Genomic DNA, 19,894 nt, shown 5'->3' on the forward strand with positions numbered 1-19,894 from the left:
TTAACTAACCCCAGCTAGATCTTAATTTAGCAAAAAAAAGGGGAAAAAATTATTTAAGTGAGGCAAAACTAAGTCACCAAAAGAAACAGGGAAAATGCCTTAAAAGTAGAGTGACCACAGGATTTATCCAAATCACGCTGGCGACTGTAGGGGGCACTATTAATGCCAGAACAACCAGTGTAAGTCAGGAGGGTTCCAGGCACAACAGGATAAAACATCACTCCATTTGAAGGTTAGGAACACATACAGGTTCTGTCGTCTAGAGTTAAAATAATGTTTCTGAGTTTCTAGGCGTCACTGATTATTAACTTGCGTGCCATCTCCTTTACATTTAGAAGATGACGACTGGAATTTGTGTGTTAAGTGGCAACATTAATGGACCATTAAGTCAAACAACACCATTCTCACTCCCCTCCCCACATTCTGCAGTAACAGGAGTAAATCTGAGCATTTCATTCCATGGCTGTGCTTACTTGGACTCTCCTCCAAGATCTGAGAGTTCCTTCATGATTAACAGAAAAAAGACAGCTGGAGTCAGGATGTAGTTGGAAAAAGAGGGTAAGGGAAAAACAACTGTGCCTACACAGGTATTACACCTATAACCTAACCAAATTATCAACTAACTACAGATCATCTTACTGCCTCTAAAAACACTTTATCTTCAATTCTCACCTACCAGAACTTCAAGAACCGTTTATAAGAAACTCACCCAAGTTCATAAACAGCATTTTCATGACATTTCTATACTTATTACCCTTCACAGGGCTGCACTACTCCATGATACAAGTCTTTAGATTCATTCATACAATTTTGCCCAGTGAATTCCCAAGATGATAATAAAAGCTAGAGCATTTACACTAGATACCACAAACTGTTCCACACACATACTTGTAGAATGTACACACACACACATTCTCACTCCCTTTCTCTATTTATTAATCCTCTCAACAACTCTGAGCTGGGATTATTTAAGGAGTATGGAGCTAGACACCCTGGGTTCTGGTCCCAGCTTCACCACCTGCTAGCTATAATGCCCTCGGGTAAGTTACCTAACCTATCTGTGCCTCAATGCCATCATCTGTAAAGGAGGGATATCCCGATCACAGTAACCCGTAGGGCTAGTGTAAGTCTTAAATAAGTTGATGTGTGTGAAGCTCTTAAAACAGCCTGGCTCATAAGAAATGCTGATAAATGTCAGCAATGATCATTACCTCCATGTTAAAGAAACTGAGGCAAATGTGTTATGTAGCTTTTCGGAAGTCACACACAGCTAGTAAGTGGCAAAGCCGAGATTCGAACCCACAGTCTGTATCTGGAGTCCAGGCTCTTAAGCACTGTTACACTGCCTCTAAGGAGGTCTTATCCTCTGTTTCAAATCAATAATGGCAAGTTCTGTATCTGTGAAAAGAAATTCTTAGAAAACCAAAGCACTTGCCACAAACCAAAGTACCAAAGTACTTTGTATCCAATGGAACCTACATTGTAATCAGAAAAAGCAGGTCACACCCCAAAACCCAGAGCAATCTCAAGCTCACAGGTGCTTCTGGAACTACCAGGGAATATAGTTTCAAACCCCAAACTGCCCTAGACATTCTATTCCAAGTCCTGGTAGCCATTCAGGCTCAGAAGTGCCCCACACCAGTGAGTGATCTCAAGGTCTTCGTGAAAATTCGGAACAAATCCATGCCGGGGGTACAGAAGGAGAAGAAAGCGCAGTCTAGTCCCCTTCTACCCCGTTTCTCCTGCCACATGAGCAAATTCCAACAGAAGCAGGCTGTGCTTGTCCCCTGCCACCATTTCTAAGCGTACATTCTACTCAGAGCGAATTCAAAGGCAATAAAAAACCACATTACCTTTTTAAAAATTTTTCCGTTTGGCTGCACTTCATCTTCCTCATTTAAAATTTCACGTGTTCCCAAGAGTCTTCTGTCCTTGAATTTGTTTTTTGCGTGCATAAAAACTTTATCTAGTGTATCACATCCAGGGTATAATACTGAGGCCAAACCATCCAAGCTGTTAACAGACCTGTACGCAGACTCAGGTTTTGAATTTACAGGCTTTGCTTTAATTTGGTTTGATTTTTCTTGTCTTGACTCAGACAAAAAATAATATGGAATATATGTTAAAATAGTATAAAGTGATATTATAAAATGTATGAAATATAAAAGAATGGGGTTGATGGTATGTTTTAGCTTCATAGTCGATGGCTTTGAAGATATGTGGTTATTCATAGTGCTCAAAAAGTAGAATTAACAGATTTCTGTAAGAATCTAGAAGGAAAAGAAAGAAAGTTATTAGTCAAAAAATCATTCTTAAGTAACTTTAAAGAAAAAGTCTTCATATCAGATAGGCACACGATTTTTTCTCCCAATAAGCAGCAGCTAGTATACTGGCCGTCAGCAATGTCCTGTCCACTCTTGATATTTATAGGATACAGATTTATGCCATATCTATTAACAATGGGATTTCTACAGAAAAGTTTCCACATCATTCTGTAAACAGGTGGCTTTTCCAACAACCCCAAGTAACCACAAATACTTCCCAGTGCTGAAGAGGAAGCAAGCCAGAAGACCTACAAGAGAATGGAGACCAACAATGCACCCATTTCCTGTTCTTCAGTGTCTCATTACATTAGAGATGGCAGACACTTAGCACATATGCCACACTCTCCTCTCTCCCGACCCCTGCAGCCACTGCTGAATCATCACTGCTTTCTTTCCCAGGGAGCCCACTTCTCCCACTCTAGGCAGCAACAAGCAATTGGAGTTAGCAAACAATATGAAATTCACTTCCCACAGTGATTCTAGATATTTTTCAATTTAGGCAGGTTAAATTGTGAAGCAAGAAGACAACAGACTTTGGACATTTTATATGTTGCCTTTATCAGATTTATTGAGAATCTACTATGTGTCAGACACTGTTCTAAGTACAGGGACTATAACAGTGAAGGAAACAATCTAAGTCTCTCTTCCCATGGAACCTATACATCCCTTGGGAGAGGTAGACAAATATCACCAGATGGTGAGAAACCCTAAGAGGGAAAAATGAACCCAGTAAGGGAAATACTAGGTGACCAGGGAAGGCTAAAGAGGTGCTCTAGTATGTGGGTGGTCCACGAGAGCCTCCCTGGCCAGTGATACTTGAGCTGAGACTTAAAGGGAGAGGGAGAGTGGGGAAGAAGAACAGGAGGCAGAAGACACAGCCTTTGTTTGGTAGGTAGGTGACAGTATCATTTCTGAAGAAACAAAACTGAAGCTAACTACTAACTGATTACTCCACCCAGCTCTAAATCCAGGATTATGATTTCTAGCATTCTTCATCTCCATGTCGTAGAAATTCTATTCTAGGAAAGTGTGGCCGAGAGATCTGAGAAATCCCTTCTTTCACCCAGTCTCCACTCAGGGCAGAAGTTCTACTGCAGACGCAGCAGACCAAGACTATTGGGCACCGTGATTCGTAAGGTGGATGCAGGGAGAGAAGCTCTAGAGACCAGTGGCTACAGCCAAGCCCAGGATCCCACTCACAGAGCAGAGGACAAGCTGCTGCCCCTGCCCCTGGCTCTGGAGCAATGGCACAGAGGTTCTCCCCAGGCCAGAGAAGCAGGCTGAAAGAACATAGAACCACTCAGCAATCCCTAAGAGGACTGACCTTAGTTGGAACAGAGAACAGAGAAGTTCAAGCCTAATGGCACTATGGAAAACAATGGAGACTTTAGTGGTGAGCAACTAAGATGAGGCTGGTAGTTCCACAACAGGAACAAGCAAAAGAAAGGATCCAGAGAAGTTCAATGGAATCATGGAAAGAGACAGCTAGGAAGAGTCCTCCTAGAGTTAGCGCAGCTCAAAGACTGGCCTCAAACACAACCCCTACAAAGACCATCTAATTTAACTGGATCACCCTGTGGGGCAACTTATAGCCCAGGGCACTGTGCAAAACAATAAAACAATCGACTAGCTATCAGTGGAGAATATTTGCTGGGTGTGGTGCCAAGAGGCACACCAGGGAGGCAGACCGTTAAAGGGAGCCCTACAAGAACCACCGTGCTGTCACCCCCTGAAAGAAGGTACTTCAAAGTAACTGTGCGTGTTCCCAAGGCTGTGCCCTTGAAGGAGCCCCATCAGAGGATGCACGCTGCAGAAAAAGTAAACTTCACCAAAACCGGTCAGCCAAGTCAGCAAACAAGCAAGCAAACAAGCAGGTGCAGAAAAGGGGAAGGCGGAATCCATATTCAGAACTGCTACAAAAATATCTAAAATGTCCAGTCTACAACAAAAAATTATGAGGCATGCAAACAAACAGGAAAGTATGACCCACACACAGGGAGAAAAGCAAGCAACAGAAGTCCTCCTTGAGAGGATCCAAATGTCAGACTTAGCAGACAGCGCATCAAAGCAGCTATTATAAATATGTTCAGAGAACTAAAGGAAACCATTCTTAAAAAATTAAAAGTCAAACTCTGCAACTTTACAAGAAAAGGGACACCTCCGAATTTGCTCATGCACAGCTGGTGAGAAGCCAGGACTCCCAACTGACCTCTGGGCTCTGTTCACCATTCCAAGCTCTTTTCTTCAACAACGTATTGTGTAGTACCCTGAAGAACTGAGTCCAAAGAATCTAGATTTCTGCCAGAAAGGGCATGGGGAGCCACTGAAGGTTTCTGTACAGAAAAGTGGCACAACGAAAACAACGGCCCTAATACTTTCAGGACATCAGAACTGCAAAGAATAGATGCACCGTAATAACCCAGGAGAATGATGTTATCTCACTAAGTACTCTGAAATTTAATTCTGCATGTTTGCATCTTGAATTTAAAAATAACTGTGATTTAAAAAACTATCTCTATCCACAGATGATATGACTGTAATATAGAAAATCCAAAGGAACCCACTGAAAAGCTAATGGAACAAAGAATTCAGCAAAGGTTGCAGAATATAAGATGAATATACAAAAATAAACTGTATTTCTACACACTAGCAATGAATAATGGGAAAATGAAGAAAACAATTATATTTACAACACTTTCAAAGATACTTAGGATTAGATATAACAAGAAGTGCAAGCTTTGTACTATGAAAACCACAAAACATTGTTTAAAGATATTAAAGACCTAAATAGAAAGCATCCTGTTTATGGATTTTAAAACCTAATATTGTTAAAATAGCAACATTCCCCAAACTGATGTACAGATTCAACACGATGCTTATCAAAATCTCTGCTGACTTTTAGAGAATTTTGTAAGCTGATCCTAAAATTCACACGGAAATTCAAAGTAGCCAGAACAGCCAAAACTTTTGAAAAAGAACAAAGTTGAAGTGCTCACACATCTCAGTTTCAAAGCTTAATACAAAGCAATATTAATCAAGACAGTGTGGTACTAGAAAAAGTACATATCTATAGATTAACAGAATAAAATTGAGAGTCCAGAAATAAACTTTTCTATTATGGACAACTGATTTTCAACAAGATGGCAAAAAAAACTCAATAGGGAAAGAAGAGTCTTTCCAACAAGATGGCAGAAAAACTCAATAGGGAAAGAACAGTCTTTTCAACAAATGGTGCTGGAACATCTGGACATCTACACCTAAAACAACGAAGACGAACCCCTTTCTTATACCATACAAAAAATTAACTTAAAATGGATCACAGGCCTAAATATAAGAACTAAAACTATGAAACTTTAATAAGTACTAATCATTGAGTATAAAGTGTTTCACGAAGAGTACAGTAAAAGGTAGAGGCTAGTTCTGGCTTTTTCTGAGACATCCTCTTGAAGCAAACAGCAATTTATTATGATCTTAAAAGTCCGGGCACAGGAAGGGCAGAGGAATGGAGATTTTGAATAGATGATACCACACAGCTTGAACAAGCCCCCAAATCAGCAGGTGTTCAGGAAATAATCAGCCACCCAGTAGAGCAGGGTAGGGATGAGGAGATGAGAGATGAGGGCAGGGTATTAAAGGCCCCAAATTTTAAAGGTCAAATTGTTGTGGCCTTTGATGCTGAGGAAGAAACTTAGTTTGCATTCAAATGTACATAAACACACAGTATTAGAAAATAACTTTATGCAGAGGATAACCTGAAGGCAGCAGAAACTGGAGCGAAGGAAATTACATAAGAGACAACAAGTAATCATTTACTCCTGGGTCACAAGGCTATGGTGGGTGTGACAAGGAGCAGCAGCTAGGATTCCTGGCTCCTAACTGCCCAGAGGGTGGCAAGGGTAGCAGCTGTTCCTCCAGCCTTTCCAACAACTGAAATCTTTCTGCTTAACACAGTGAGGATGGTACTGTATCTGAATCGTCAACAGAATAAAGTTGCAAATTAGAGCAGAGGCAGTGAAAGGAGGGAAAACAGCTAGGGTGCCTTCAACTGAGACAGAAATACAAACAGTGAAGAGGTTGGCCAGTGGCTGGATGATTGGTGGAAAGGAAATGAATACAAGTCTTGAAAATAATGGGTTTAAGATGTCTGTGAGTCATCCAAATACACAAACTGTGAAAGTTAAGAGGGGTCAGGGCTGCCCAAAAAGAACACACAGGAGACCTCCAAGATAAGTTCAAGGACAGAAAACTTTGGAGGGAAACTAATGCCAAGACTGAGAGGAGGAAAATCCCATGGAAAAGGCCAATAAAGTAGGAGAACTTGGAAAGGGCAGTGTCATGAAAGTCAAGGGAGGGGAGAGTTAATGGTGTCAAGCGTGGCCTAGATGTACCAGTCACATGCAATTAAGACATTTAACTTCTCTAAAATGTTTTAGATAAACTAGGTAAAGTAACAAAACTTTGGTCAATTGCATCTTATTTGCTCAATGGCTACAGAAAATGTAGACTAGTGTCAACTGAAAAAAAACACACATCCAAAAAGTCGAGTGTTTGTTTATGTTTTATTCCACAGACATACTGAGGACTTTAAGCCCAGGAGACAGGCTCTCAGATAGCTCTGAAAGACTGTGCCAAAGAGGTAAGGAAGGAGCCAGGGTATATAGGAGTTCTGCAAAAACAAATCACGTAGTTGAATATCAAAAGATTTCTGCTAATTAAAGAAAAAAAAACAAACATCAAGTTAATGAACTTAGTGCTTTTCTATATATAGGAAGATGCAAGAGTCTGGGCTCACTGAAATCATTCCTTTGATATGCACCTTAACTGTGTAGGGTCACTATTCTGTTTTTCTCTATCCTGAATGGGCTCATGGCTTGAGGGCCACAACATCCTTTGTTTACTGATGTGGCAGGCAACATTCTTCATGCACACTAGGAAACCAGTCACGGCTACTTTATTATGTTGCCACATCTTAGAATATGAGTATTGGGCTTCCCTGGTGGCGCAGTGGTTGAGAGTCCGCCTGCCGATGCAGGGGACACGGGTTCGTGCCCCGGTCCGGGAAGATCCCACATGCCGCGGAGCGGCTGGGCCCGTGAGCCATGGCCGCTGAGCCTGCGCTCCGCAACGGGAAACGCCACAACAGTGAGAGGCCCGCGTACCGCAAAAAAAAAAAAAAAAAAAAAAAATATGAGCATCACCTTTCAGAAAGTAACCTTGAACTACTAAATCTATTAATCTTTTCCTTCACAGCTTCTAGGTTTCCAATTTAGTTTCAGAAGGCCTCATCCAACCCCAGGGTTAAACTAATGGTATCCTATATTTTTTTCTAGTATTTGCAAAATCTTTATATTTTGATCTTTAATCAACATGGAATTTATTTTTCTCTATTGTTTAAGGGAAAAAGCTAACTTTTCCTTTCAGGTGAACTGTCTGAACCATTTATGAAATAAACCATCCTTTTCTCAATTAACCAGAATGTCATCTTCCATAATAAGTTATCATTCACACTTGGATTCGTTTCTGGACGCTGTTCTGTTTCTTGGATCCACCTGTCTACTGCTTTGCTAATACCACACTACACCAAAGACAGATCTACAACAATGCTTCTTCAACTGCGATCCATGGACCAATCAGATCAGAATTACCTAAGAGTATATTTTAAATAAAGATTCCTCAGACATACCTTTCCCTTCCTTTCTTTCCCAATACCTATAAGCTGAAAACTACTGGCAGACTCAGTTTTAAACAGCAACCATGTGATTTTAATGTGCACTTATGTTTGAGAACTACTGCTTTAAATAGCTGGTAGACCCTCACTAGCCATATTTTTCAAAATTTTCTCATCAATTCTTACAGATTAATTCCACATAAATTTTAAAGATTTAACACTTCTTTATGGTGAAACACAATTTAAAAAATCAGAGACTTCCCTGGTGGCACAGTGGTTAAGAATCCGCCTGCCAATGCAGGGGACATGGGTTCGATCCCTAGTCTGGGAAGATCCCACATGCCGAGGAGCAACTAAGCTCGTGAGCCACAACTACTGAGCCCACGTGCTGCAACTACTGAAGCCTGCGTGCCTAGAGCCCGTACACTGCAACAAGAGAGGCCACCACAATGAGAAGCGCCCACGCACAACAACAAAGAGCAGCCCCCGCTCGCTGCAACTAGAGAAAGCTCGCGTGCAGCAATGAGGACGCAACACAGCCAAAAAATAATAAAAGGTAAATTAAATTAAAAAATAAAAAAGGAACAAATATCATATATATCACTTATATGTGGAATCTAAAAAAATGATACAAATGAACTTATTTACTAAACAAAAGTAGACTCACAGACAGAAAACAAACTATGGTTACCAAAGGGGAAAGGGCGGGAGAGGATAAATTAGGAATTTGGGATTAAGAGATACATACTACTATTGATACGTATGAAATAGATAAACAACAAGGACCTACTGTATTGCACAAGGAACTATATTCAATATCTTGTAATAACCTATAATGGAAAAGAATCTGAAAAAGAATATATATTAATGAATCATTATGCTCTTCACCTGAAACATTGTAAATCAACTATACTTCAATTAAAAAAAGGAAAACAAGATTTAGGAAAAAACAAAAAAATGCCATGACAGAATATAGAAAGAACTCCTATAAATTAAAAAAAAAAAAAATTCAAACTACAAAAAGGAAAACTGGGCAAAGAATATGTACAGAGAAGCCAAAAAAGAGGAAATGCAGATGGCTAATACATACAGGCAATATTCTCCTGAATTTGTAATCAAGATTAAAATGAAACCATACTAATTTGCATCCAACAGTTTCACAAATATGTAAAAGACTACCATATATCCAGAGTGCACTGAAGTATTCCAGCAGTACAGTATTAATATTTAAAACACACACACACAAAACACACCCTTTGCAATCCCACATTCAAACTCTAGTCTACAGAAAAGCAAATGCTTATTAAACATATAAACAAAGATTCAATCATTCATTTGCCAAATAAATATTGAACACAGACTCCATACCCAGATCTCTTCCAGAGGATGAAGCCACAGTCATGAACAAAACATGGGAAGCAAGCAGACCACGCACAAGTAACTAAATACCGAGAGGTAACAGGAGCTACCGAAACAAATAAAGCAGGTTAAAGGGAATGAACTTGAGGGAGGAGAGGACTGTTGCATTAGAAAGCAGTTAAGAAAAGGGATCTCAGGGGCTTCCCTGGTGGCGCAGTGGTTGAGAGTCCGCCTGCCGATGCAGGGGACACGGGTTCGTGCCCTGGTCCGGGAAGATCCCACATGCCGCGGAGCAGCTGGGCCCATGAGCCATGGCCGCTGAGCCTGCGCGTCCGGAGACTGTGCTCCACAAAGGGAGAGGCCACAACAGTGAGAGGCCCGCGTACCGCAAAAAGAAAAGGCATCTCAGATGTTACGAGCGGATATCTGGGAGAAGAGCACTCTAGCTGAACCCCGGGAGAGAGGGGGACAGTGAAAGGAGACAAGGTCAGAGAGGATACTGTGAGAAAGGGGCCGGATCCTGAAGGGCCTGTCACTGTGAGAACAGTACTGACGTGGGAGACCGCAGCTGCTGCAGGAGATCTGACAGGGACAGATGGGGAGATGACACTGGCTTAGACCAGGAGGAGGACGGAGGCGGCAGTGAGAAATGACCTGACTCTATTTTGAGGGTACAGCCCTGTATACAGCAAGAGAGAAAGAGGGGTCAAAAGTGACTCTCAGGGTTTTGGCTTGAAATGTTGAAAACTACTGAGATGGGGAAGGCTGCAGGAGGAGGTTTTGAAGAAGAGCAGCTCTGTTTTGTGAAAGGTTAACTTTGGGAATTCTCGGCCTATTTGTGGTATTTCAGGCATGAGACTGGCTGAGATGGCCTAGGGAGTGAGAAGAGGTACAAACAGCAGATCCTGGGGCATGTCAATGTTTAGAGGACTCGGGACGAGAGGGGCCAGCAAACAGAGCATAAGAGGAGGGGTCGGTGTTGACAGAGAAGCAGGAGGGTGGAGTCAAGGAGGACTCATCCGCTTTACGCGTGTTGTCAACAAAGATAAATGGAAGCCACGCCTCCAATGAGATGAGACTTCACGCCCATTAGGATGGCCACTACCAAAAAAGAAAAAAACAAAACAGAAAATAAAAAGCATTGGCTGGGAGATGGAGGTGGAGAAACTGCAACCCTTTATTCACTGCTGGTGGGAATGTAAAATGTTACAGCTGCTACTGAAAACAGATTGGCAGTCCCTTAAAAAAATTAAACACAGAATCACCATATGATCCAGCAATTCCACTTTTGGGTATATTTCCCAAAGAACTGAAAGCATGGACTCTGACAGATATCTGCACACCAAAGTTCATAGCAGCGTTATTCATAACAGCCGAAAGACAGAAACAACCCAAATATCCATGACGCATACATGTATAAACAAAATGTGGCAGCCACACAATGGAGTATTATTCAACCTTAAAAAACGAATGAAGTTCTGAGACATGCTACATGTATGAACCCTGAAAACATTACACTAAGTGAAATAGGCAGACACAAAAAGACAAATATTTGATTCCACTTACATGACATACCTAAAATAGGCAAATTCGTAAGAGACAAAGTAGAATGGTGGTTGCCAGGGGCTGAGGGGGCAGGGGAATGGAAAATTATGTTTTATGGGTACAGAGTTTGGAACGATGGGAAAGTTCTGGGGAACGGCTGATGGTGATGGGTGCAGAACAATGTGAATATACTTAATGCCTACTATACACTCAAAGATGATTACAATGGTACACTTTGTTATGTATATTTTACTACAATTTTTTAAAAATAAAAAAAAAATGAGGACTGGGAATCAGACACTGGATTTAACAACATGAAGGTCACTACTGACCCTGAAAAGAACTGTGGTTAAAGATCAAAGCCCAACTGGAGAGAGTTCGAGAAAGAACAGGAAGAGAGCTCTAGGCAGAGGAGTAGAGAAATAAGTAATAGGACAGGACAAAGCAGTTCCTTTTGTTTCAAAACTAAGAGATAACAGGAATTCCCTGGCAGTCCAGTGGTTAGGACTTGGAGCTTTCACTGCAGGGCCCGGGCTCGATCCCTGGTCAGGGAACTAAGATCCCACAAGCCACACGTGGCAGTCAAAAAAATAAAAATAGGAGATAGTATAGCTTGTCTGCATAGTGATAGCTATGACCCAAAAGAGGAAAGGATTACACTCATTCCTCAGAAACCTCAGAGGACCGCTTCCATGACCCCGTGGGATGCTCCAGTCCTCTGCATAAAACAGCACAGTATGGTCAGCTCTCTGTACCCACGGATACAGAGCCCGCCGATACCAAGAGTCAGCTGTGTGCAGAAGAGAGTCACATCCTTGGGTAGGAGAGGGTGAGCACGGTATCCAAGCAGAAGAGGTTGGCCTTAGATAGGAACAGGGAGGCAGATGCATGTGAGTGGGTAGAAATGCTAACAGGAGCTGGTGGAAGATCCTCTTCTGGGTGCTTCTATGTTATCAGAGTAACAGGAAGAAAAAAATCACTGGCTGAGAGGGAGGAAAAAAGGAAAGTATTAAAAAATCAAGGAGAAAGATTTGGGGGAGAATGGATACACGTATATGTATGGCTGAGTCGCTTTGCTGTGCGCCTGAGACTATCACAACACTGTTAATCAGCTATACTCCGATATAAAATAAAAAGTTTAAAAAAATTAAGTATAAAGTAGTCATCTAGGAAAGCAGGAGGGTGCATGGAGCAGGGGACAGAGCAGGATCGCCTGGCAGCTCGAAAGGCCCACCTGAGGTCAGCCGCCATGGATGCGAAGGGAGACCAATCAAGCTGGCTGTGTGCTTCCCAGCCAAGGTCAGCGGACAGAGCATAAATATGGATCAGGGAGAGCTAGATTAACCAAGGATGGGATTTCATCAGGCAAGTTCCAGAACAATACAGGGGTAAAGAAAGGAAAGATAAGTAAACTAAGTCTGTTTCCAAGGCAGTCACTATAATGACTGATAAGGCAATTTTAACTTGAGAAAGGAAGGCCACGAGGAGGGAAAGCATTTATGAGGAAACAGATCAGTGGAATTAGTCACAGAACTGTTGGAGGTGAGGCGCTAAAAGGGTGTGAGTTGGAACCACAGGAGGTAATGGTCTGTGCAGAATGTCTGAAGTTGAGACTGCTGAGGCCGTACGGTTATCCATCACGGGGAGGTCTAGATTATAGTAACGGAGAAAGGGAAACAGAGGCAGACTGGAATATGAGATCATTTAAGGACAGGAGGTTAAGGAAATGAAAGGCTGTGGTATTGGAAGGATTGAAAATGCTAAGAATCATGATAGGATAGCAGTAGAGTCATAGGAAGCCTGAGGTTCTAATATTTAAGGAATAAGGGGATAGATGACTGTAACAAAAAGGAACTACGTATGGTAAGTAGTACAGTCTGAAGGCACAGCTTGGAGGATGTGGTAGTACTGTTTCAAAGGCAAAAAAACTGTTAAATCAGATTAGGCCCAAGATGGAGTCGCTCATGCTAAGCCCCACGTCAGCAAAGCAAAACTTAGCTAAGTTTCTATGCTCAGCTCTCCCAGAAAAGGCAGGCGTAGGTCAACCAATCAGTCTGGCCTGCTCAGCACAAGTTACCTGACCCAGCTCCAATACCACCCTTTGCACCATGTAAAGGAAAATAAGCCTGCTTTAACCAATCAGCAAATGCCCAGTATAACTTCCTTTTTCTTGCTCATTGTGATCTACAAAAACCTCTTGCTTTGTACAGCTCTTTGGAGCTCCTTTCTGTCTGCTAGATTGGATGCTGCCTAATTCTTGAATTGCTGAATAAATCCTACTAGATCAGAAAATTGTGGAAAATTTTAACAATTAAAATCAGAAAATCTAAAATCAAAGAATGGCTAAAGAACTTATACAGCCATTACAAACAATTATGGACGATTATTTGTGGACAATTACGCAGCCACCACAAACAAGTTATATGTACCTGCAATTAACCTGGAGGGACTTCCACATATCTTGTTAATTCTAAAAAAATTTAAATGCAGCTATAATTGGTCAAAGTACATTAATCTTTGAAGACCATGATAACTTCCACCTTTCTAATGCTCTCAGAACTGCTAATTAAAATAACAAGATGAGTCAAGTTTAACACTAAAAGAAAATGACCCATCATTATTTACACAATGCTAGATCAGCCAAAACTAAATCTTTAAATGTGAAACTGTGTGATTACAACTAGCTAGGTTCAAACACCTGAAATATGTTTTTAAAACGTTTTATGTAAATGGTCAATTGTATTACATCAAAGTAAGTTTTTCAGATCTCATATAATTTTATTTAGCTTTTGTTTAAAATCATAATGATGAAGTTTAAGAAAAATCTCTCCAAGTGTGGCCTCTATTATTTGAGAAGAAGAACGCGGGAGACTTGGAGAGTGGAGGACAAGGAAGGAGGGCAGACAGGATTGTGGGTAACTGTCAGAACACTGAAGACAGAAGTTGGGGTTATGAAAATGACTGTGCATAAAGTAATGGAGATTAATAACCACCTTCAAATAATATGCTTCAGGAGTATATGAAATTCTGATGTTAAGATAAAATTTTATGTTTTAAATTGCTACCAAGGGGTATCAGTAATATCATAGTCATACAACCTATATTAAGTCCCCACTTTTCTTTAAATGCTGCCCCCCCCAAAAAAAAGCTACAAATTCTCATATGAACAGCTTTCAGAGACAACATGTTTCAGTAACAGGGAAAAAAATATAAATGCCTGAATTTATGGAGGGGGGGAGGGTCGGGGTATAGGCTGCCAAAGGGATCAAGTTCATACTATCATATTCCATGGTTCTACCTGCTTAGATCTGGTTCATCTACAAGAAGGTCATAGGCTCAGGAGAGATGCAACACAGCAGTATCTCAATCCATCAACCTCCACAAGTTGGAAGACTGAACAATGGAAATGGGAGTCACTCTGAATCTAAGACATCTGCAATATCTACAGGAGGGAAGAGGTCAATTAACACAATTATATTCCCTCTGCCAACAGAGTCTTTTACGCTTCCACACTCACCCCCACCAAGAAAAGCCACCTGAAAGTTCAACTTCCAGAGCAGGGGAAGAACCCCTAAACTTGGAAATTCTCCTACAAATTCACTGAGGGCAGAGGGAGTGACCCAAAAAGAGAGAGGAGGTGACAAAACAATGCTCCAGAGGGGGCATCCTGATGCCTACAGACAATTTATTTCTTGCTTAACCTTACCCACCACCCAGTCCTATTTCCTCCTCTATATTTTCCTTGTAGCCTACACACCCAAACATGCATCAATACTATATAACTACTCACATCTGGAAAAAAATACAGCTTAGCATTCTCTAATGAGGTATAAGTGGATTGCACAGCGATGAATATCAAGAAATCTGTATTTGCTGGCGTAAAGCATAACTAGAATTTTTCACCAGGCTTGCAATAAATGGGAAGCAATTCTGAGTACCAAGCAATCAAGTACTATGTAGGGAGCTTCATATCATCTCATTTAATTGTCACAAAAACCCACTTTCAAACAGATCGTGCCCAAAGACACATCTAACAGATGAGGTGAAATTTTAACCAACATGTTTGACTCCAAAGCCAACCCAAACTTTTTAATTTCCCACACACCCTAAACTCTTTTAAAAAAAAGGGGTGGAAAAAAAGATAAAAAGCCCTTCACTACTTATAGATTCTCCCTTCCACAATAGTCACAGTCACATACATTCTACAGAAACCAAGAGTCCTGATAAATTATCCAAATTACTTATTTTGAAATAAGAAACTGGGGTCAAGAAGGGCAGAAAGAAAGACTTCCTTCCCAAAACTAGACTTTACTGAATCGTCATAGAAAATGCAGCCAGCAATTATGATTTGCTATCAGAAAAGAATTTTAGAGGCGGGACCCTGGCTCTGATGAACATGTTTGCTTCTCTGCCTCCCAATGCTAAGATCCTAATATGAAAAATACACATCTGCTTCAGGAGAATGGTTTTAAAACATTCATTGACTGTGTGCACTGCTGCAAAAAAACAAACAAAAAACACCCAGACCCTAACTGTAGGAAAGTTTTTTTTTAATTCTTACAAATATCAACATATAAGCTAATTTACTATGTTGACTCAGTACTGCATTAGTTCTCACTCTTCCTTTACTGAAAAAGATTTTGCCTTTATAAAACTTCAAATATTAATACAATCTTTCACAAATTTAAAAATTTGAACTCTGCCCTCACAGCTATTACTATTCTATGAATGAAATTAGACTGTACAGCTGAAAATTGAGCCCACTGATCCATGTTAAGTACTTTCTTAATACAACAAATTAAAAAGCTCAAGAAATTCTGGGCCAGAAAGTCTATTAAAGACATTTTTAGAGGGATGAGTCATATTACCCTCTGGATTAAATGAACTTTCAATTCGCAACTAGGAAATGTGATGAGGAAATAATAGTTTGGTCTCTTCAAGAAAACTATGAGGCTTATATTTATTCTAACCTCAGAAAATAAGATTTTGACTCTAAAGACATATATTGGAAGGGAGGGAGGAAGAAAGGGAAGGAAAGAAGGAGAAAAGGGTTGAGAAAGGGAGGAAGAAAGGAGGGAGGAAAATTCAAGTCTTTGCCATAAATATAAATTAAAAACTGAAAAGCAGTTTAAAAAAATTTTCTTATTTAAAATTGTGTCAAAAAAAAAAAAACCTAGGAATAAATTAACCAGTCTCCCAAGGCAAATGAAATAAAAGCAAAAATAAACAAATGGAATCTAGTTAAATACTTTCACACAGCAAAGGAAACCATAAATAAAAAGATAACCTACAGAATGGGAGAAGATATTTGCAACGATGAGACTGACAAGGTGTTAATATCCAAAATATACAAACAGCTATACAAACAGCTCATAAAGCGCAATATCAAAAAAACCCCAAACAACCCAATCAAAAAATGGGCAGAAGACATTTCTCCAAAGAAGACATACAGCTGGCCAACAGGCACATGAAAAGATACTCAACACCACCAATTAGTAGAGAAATGCAAATCAAAACTACAATGAGGTATCACCTCACACCTGTCAGAATGACTACCATCAAAGAGTCCACAAATAACAAATGCTGGAGAGGGTGTGAAATATTCCTACACTGTCAGTGGGAATATATCAATAATTTGTTGCAGCCACTATGGAAAACAGTATGGAGGTTCCTTAAAAAACTAAAAATAGAGCTGCTGCAATATCATCCAGCAATTCCACTCCTGGGCATATATCCGGAAAAGATGAAAACTCTAATTCAAAAAGATACATGCACCCCAATGTTCACAGCAGCACGATTTACAATAGCCAAAACACAGAAGCAACCTAAATGTCCACTGACAGAAGAATGGGTAAAGAATATGTCATATATATATATATATATATATATATATACACACACACACAATAGAATACTACTCAGCCATAAAAAAGAATGAAATATTGCCATTTGCAGAAACATGGATGGATCTAGAGAATATCTTACTAAGTGGAGTAAGTCAAACAGAGAAAGACAAATATCATAGGTATCACTTATATGTGAAATCTTAAAAAAAAAAAACAAAACACAAATGAGCTTATTTACGGAACAGAAATAGACCTGCAGACACAGAAAACAAATTTATGGTTACCAAAGGGGAAAGGGGAGAAGGGATAAATTAGGCATTTGGGATTAACATATACACATTACCATATGTAAAATAGATAACAAGGACCTACTGTATAGTACAGGAAACTATACTCAATATTTTGTAATAACCTATAAAGGAAAAGAATCTGGAAAAGTATATATATATTCTTTACATGTATAACTGAGTATATATATTCTTTATACATACATAAATGAATTCTTATATATATATATTCTTTATATATATATAAAAACTGAATCACTGTGCTGTACACCTGAAACTAACACAACACTGTAAACCAACTATACTTCAAAAAAAAATGTTCAGCTTTCTCAAAGGGTAAAAATAATAATAATAATACAAATGGATCTATACAAAACAGAAACAGATTCACAAGTGTAGAAAACAAACTTATGGTTACCAAAGGGGAAGTGGAGGGAGAAAAAATTAGGAGTATGGGATTAAAAGCTACAAAGTACTGTATATAAAATAGATAACCAACAAGGATTTACTGTATAGCACAAAGAACTACATTCAATATCTTATAATAACCTATAACAGAAAGTAATCTGAAACTACAGATATATGTCTGAAAACTTTTATTCCATTTTCCTTTTCTAAATAAAGTCCAAGCCAGACGTTCTTTCAAAAAATAAAAAATGCTGTGTCCCGGCATAAAATTAAACAAGAAACAAAGAAATTAGGCAAGGAAATTTATACCTTTTTCTGCTTGTTACAGAACAAGGATTTTAAACAAATTCATGCACAAGAATACACAAATACACACCTACACCAGTCTCAGCTCTGCAACCGATTACTATGAGTCCTTGTCCAAGTCACTAAATCCTAATTTGCTTACCATTAATGTTGATGGAATTCAACTAGATCTATTTCAAGGCTATATTCTATTGATGTAAAGGACTCCCAGACTGATTTAGAAGTACTGACAACCATCAAACACTGGAGATTTAAATGCCCTGAGGAACCCATTTCTGTCTTCTTTATAAGGTACATCCCTCTCCTTTTGGGGGTGAAGGGAAAAGGGGTAGGGAAAGAGTTCCCTGCTTAAAAACACACACACACAAACACACATACACACACAAAGAAAAAACACTCAACGAGAAGACTCCTAAAACTCCATTTCAAAAATTTTAACATTTTCGGGACTTCTCTGGTGGTCCAGTGGTTGAGACTTTGCCTTCCAATGCAAGGGGTGCAGGTTCAATCCCTGGTCGGGGAGCTAGGATCGCACATGCCTCCCAGCCATAAAAACAGAAGCAATATTATAACAAATTCAATAAAGACTTTAAAAATGGTCCACTTCAAAAAAAAAAATTCTAACATTTTCTAATCAGAATGCCTCCATGGTGAGAAAAAGAAGAGTTGCAAGAAAGGGGTAGGGGAAAGCCTTTACTTCCTTTTCATTTTGAATCACGTGAACGTACTATGTTAACAACAACAAAAGTACTTTTTAACATATATATAGTCTAAAGACGATATGGGTGATCTGTGAGATTGTGCTGGTGGTGGACAGACTGATCCAACAAAGAGGAGAGGGGTTCAGATCTGGGTTAAGTTTCCCACCACGTAAAGGAGAACTAACTGCTCAAACCAAGACAGACAGACAGACACAGACACAGACACAGACACACACACACACACACACACACACACACACACATTTTAATGCATTGGCAAAATGTGATTTCATACATTCATCCTGACCTCTCACATCTATGTCCACTTGGCTAAAAGAACGAGTCAAGTACCCCAGAAAAGGAAACTGCCAGATGCTGCTCCCTTCCATAGGTAAATGTATAAACCTGAGGTCCGCACAAAAGCAGCAGGAAAGTGGTCTTTTTACCCATTAGAATGTCCTTTCACTCTTCCTTAGGGTTGCCAGATTTAACAAATAAAAATACAAGATGCCCAGTTAAAGCTGAATTTCAGGTAAACAACAAATTTCAGTGTACCTATGTCCGTGCAATATCTGGGACATACAGTAAACCATTATTCAACATGTATCTGAAATTCAGCTTTAACTAAGTCCCTGGTATTTTATATGGCAACCCTACTCCTATCCCCAATCCACCACAAAGTGGGAAAATTGGGATGACCAACCACTCTAGTTTGCCAGAGACTTCAGGGTTTCCTGGTACACAGGACTTTTCAGTACTAAAACCAGGGAAGTTCCAGGCAAACCAGAATGAGCTAGTCACCCTAAACTTAATTTCACCAAGTAAGCAAACCAATTATAGCCTGGGCTCCACCACTAGTTAAGTCTGATCTTTTATTAATGAAATAACTTTTCTGTACCTTATTTCCCCATATGTACAAAATGTAAAGTGCGGTAGATATAAGGGACTCTGGAAAAATGCAAAGGCATGTAAATGCTAATTATCAGCATAGCTGGTTTGGGTACAAAGTTCTTTTTCATGTGGAGCTTCAAAGCAGACAGGTACTTGTTTCACTTATATACTTTTTACATGACCTACTGAAGGTTCTATTCCTTGCAACACTGGTTTGATTGCACACAGAAACTGTTCAACAGACCTGCTCCTTTCAGAACCAAGGCTACGCTGTGGGTTTGATGCTGGCCTCCCACGTTCTCGCTGTATAACATGGGACAAGTCAATTTACACCCCCAAGCTTCAGGTTCACTGTACAACTGGGGTGATAACAAATACCTCACAAAACTCCCTTGGGGAAAAAACGAGAGAAGTGAAAGCATTCTTCATAAATTACAAAATACAATGTATGTTTTAGTAGCACTTTAAATTTGTTTATACAAAACTATGGATACCAATATCAATATTTTTATCTTGATAATTTCTTATACCCCCCTGATTCTGAAGGTACTGAAGTCAA

The 19,894-nt window shown here is 39.8% G+C and overlaps 1 protein-coding gene across 2 annotated transcripts in view; it reads right to left on the reverse strand.

Moving 5' to 3' along the window:
- ACSL3 (acyl-CoA synthetase long chain family member 3) overlaps window positions 1-19,894 on the reverse strand; it is an 82,230-nt gene that overhangs the window by 30,137 nt on the left and 32,199 nt on the right. For both annotated transcript variants that reach the window (XM_029225209.1, XM_029225210.1), the window contains exon 2: window positions 1,854-2,270. In XM_029225209.1, the coding sequence (XP_029081042.1) occupies window positions 1,854-2,231 (378 nt within the window). In that variant the 5' untranslated portion in view covers window positions 2,232-2,270. The remainder of the gene's footprint in view (window positions 1-1,853; window positions 2,271-19,894) is intronic.

The sequence above is a fragment of the Monodon monoceros genome, unplaced genomic scaffold (genome assembly GCF_005190385.1).
Source record: "Monodon monoceros isolate NGI ecotype Baffin Bay Population unplaced genomic scaffold, NGI_Narwhal_1 Super_Scaffold_16, whole genome shotgun sequence".
In the NCBI taxonomy this organism is placed as follows: Eukaryota; Metazoa; Chordata; class Mammalia; order Artiodactyla; family Monodontidae; genus Monodon; species Monodon monoceros.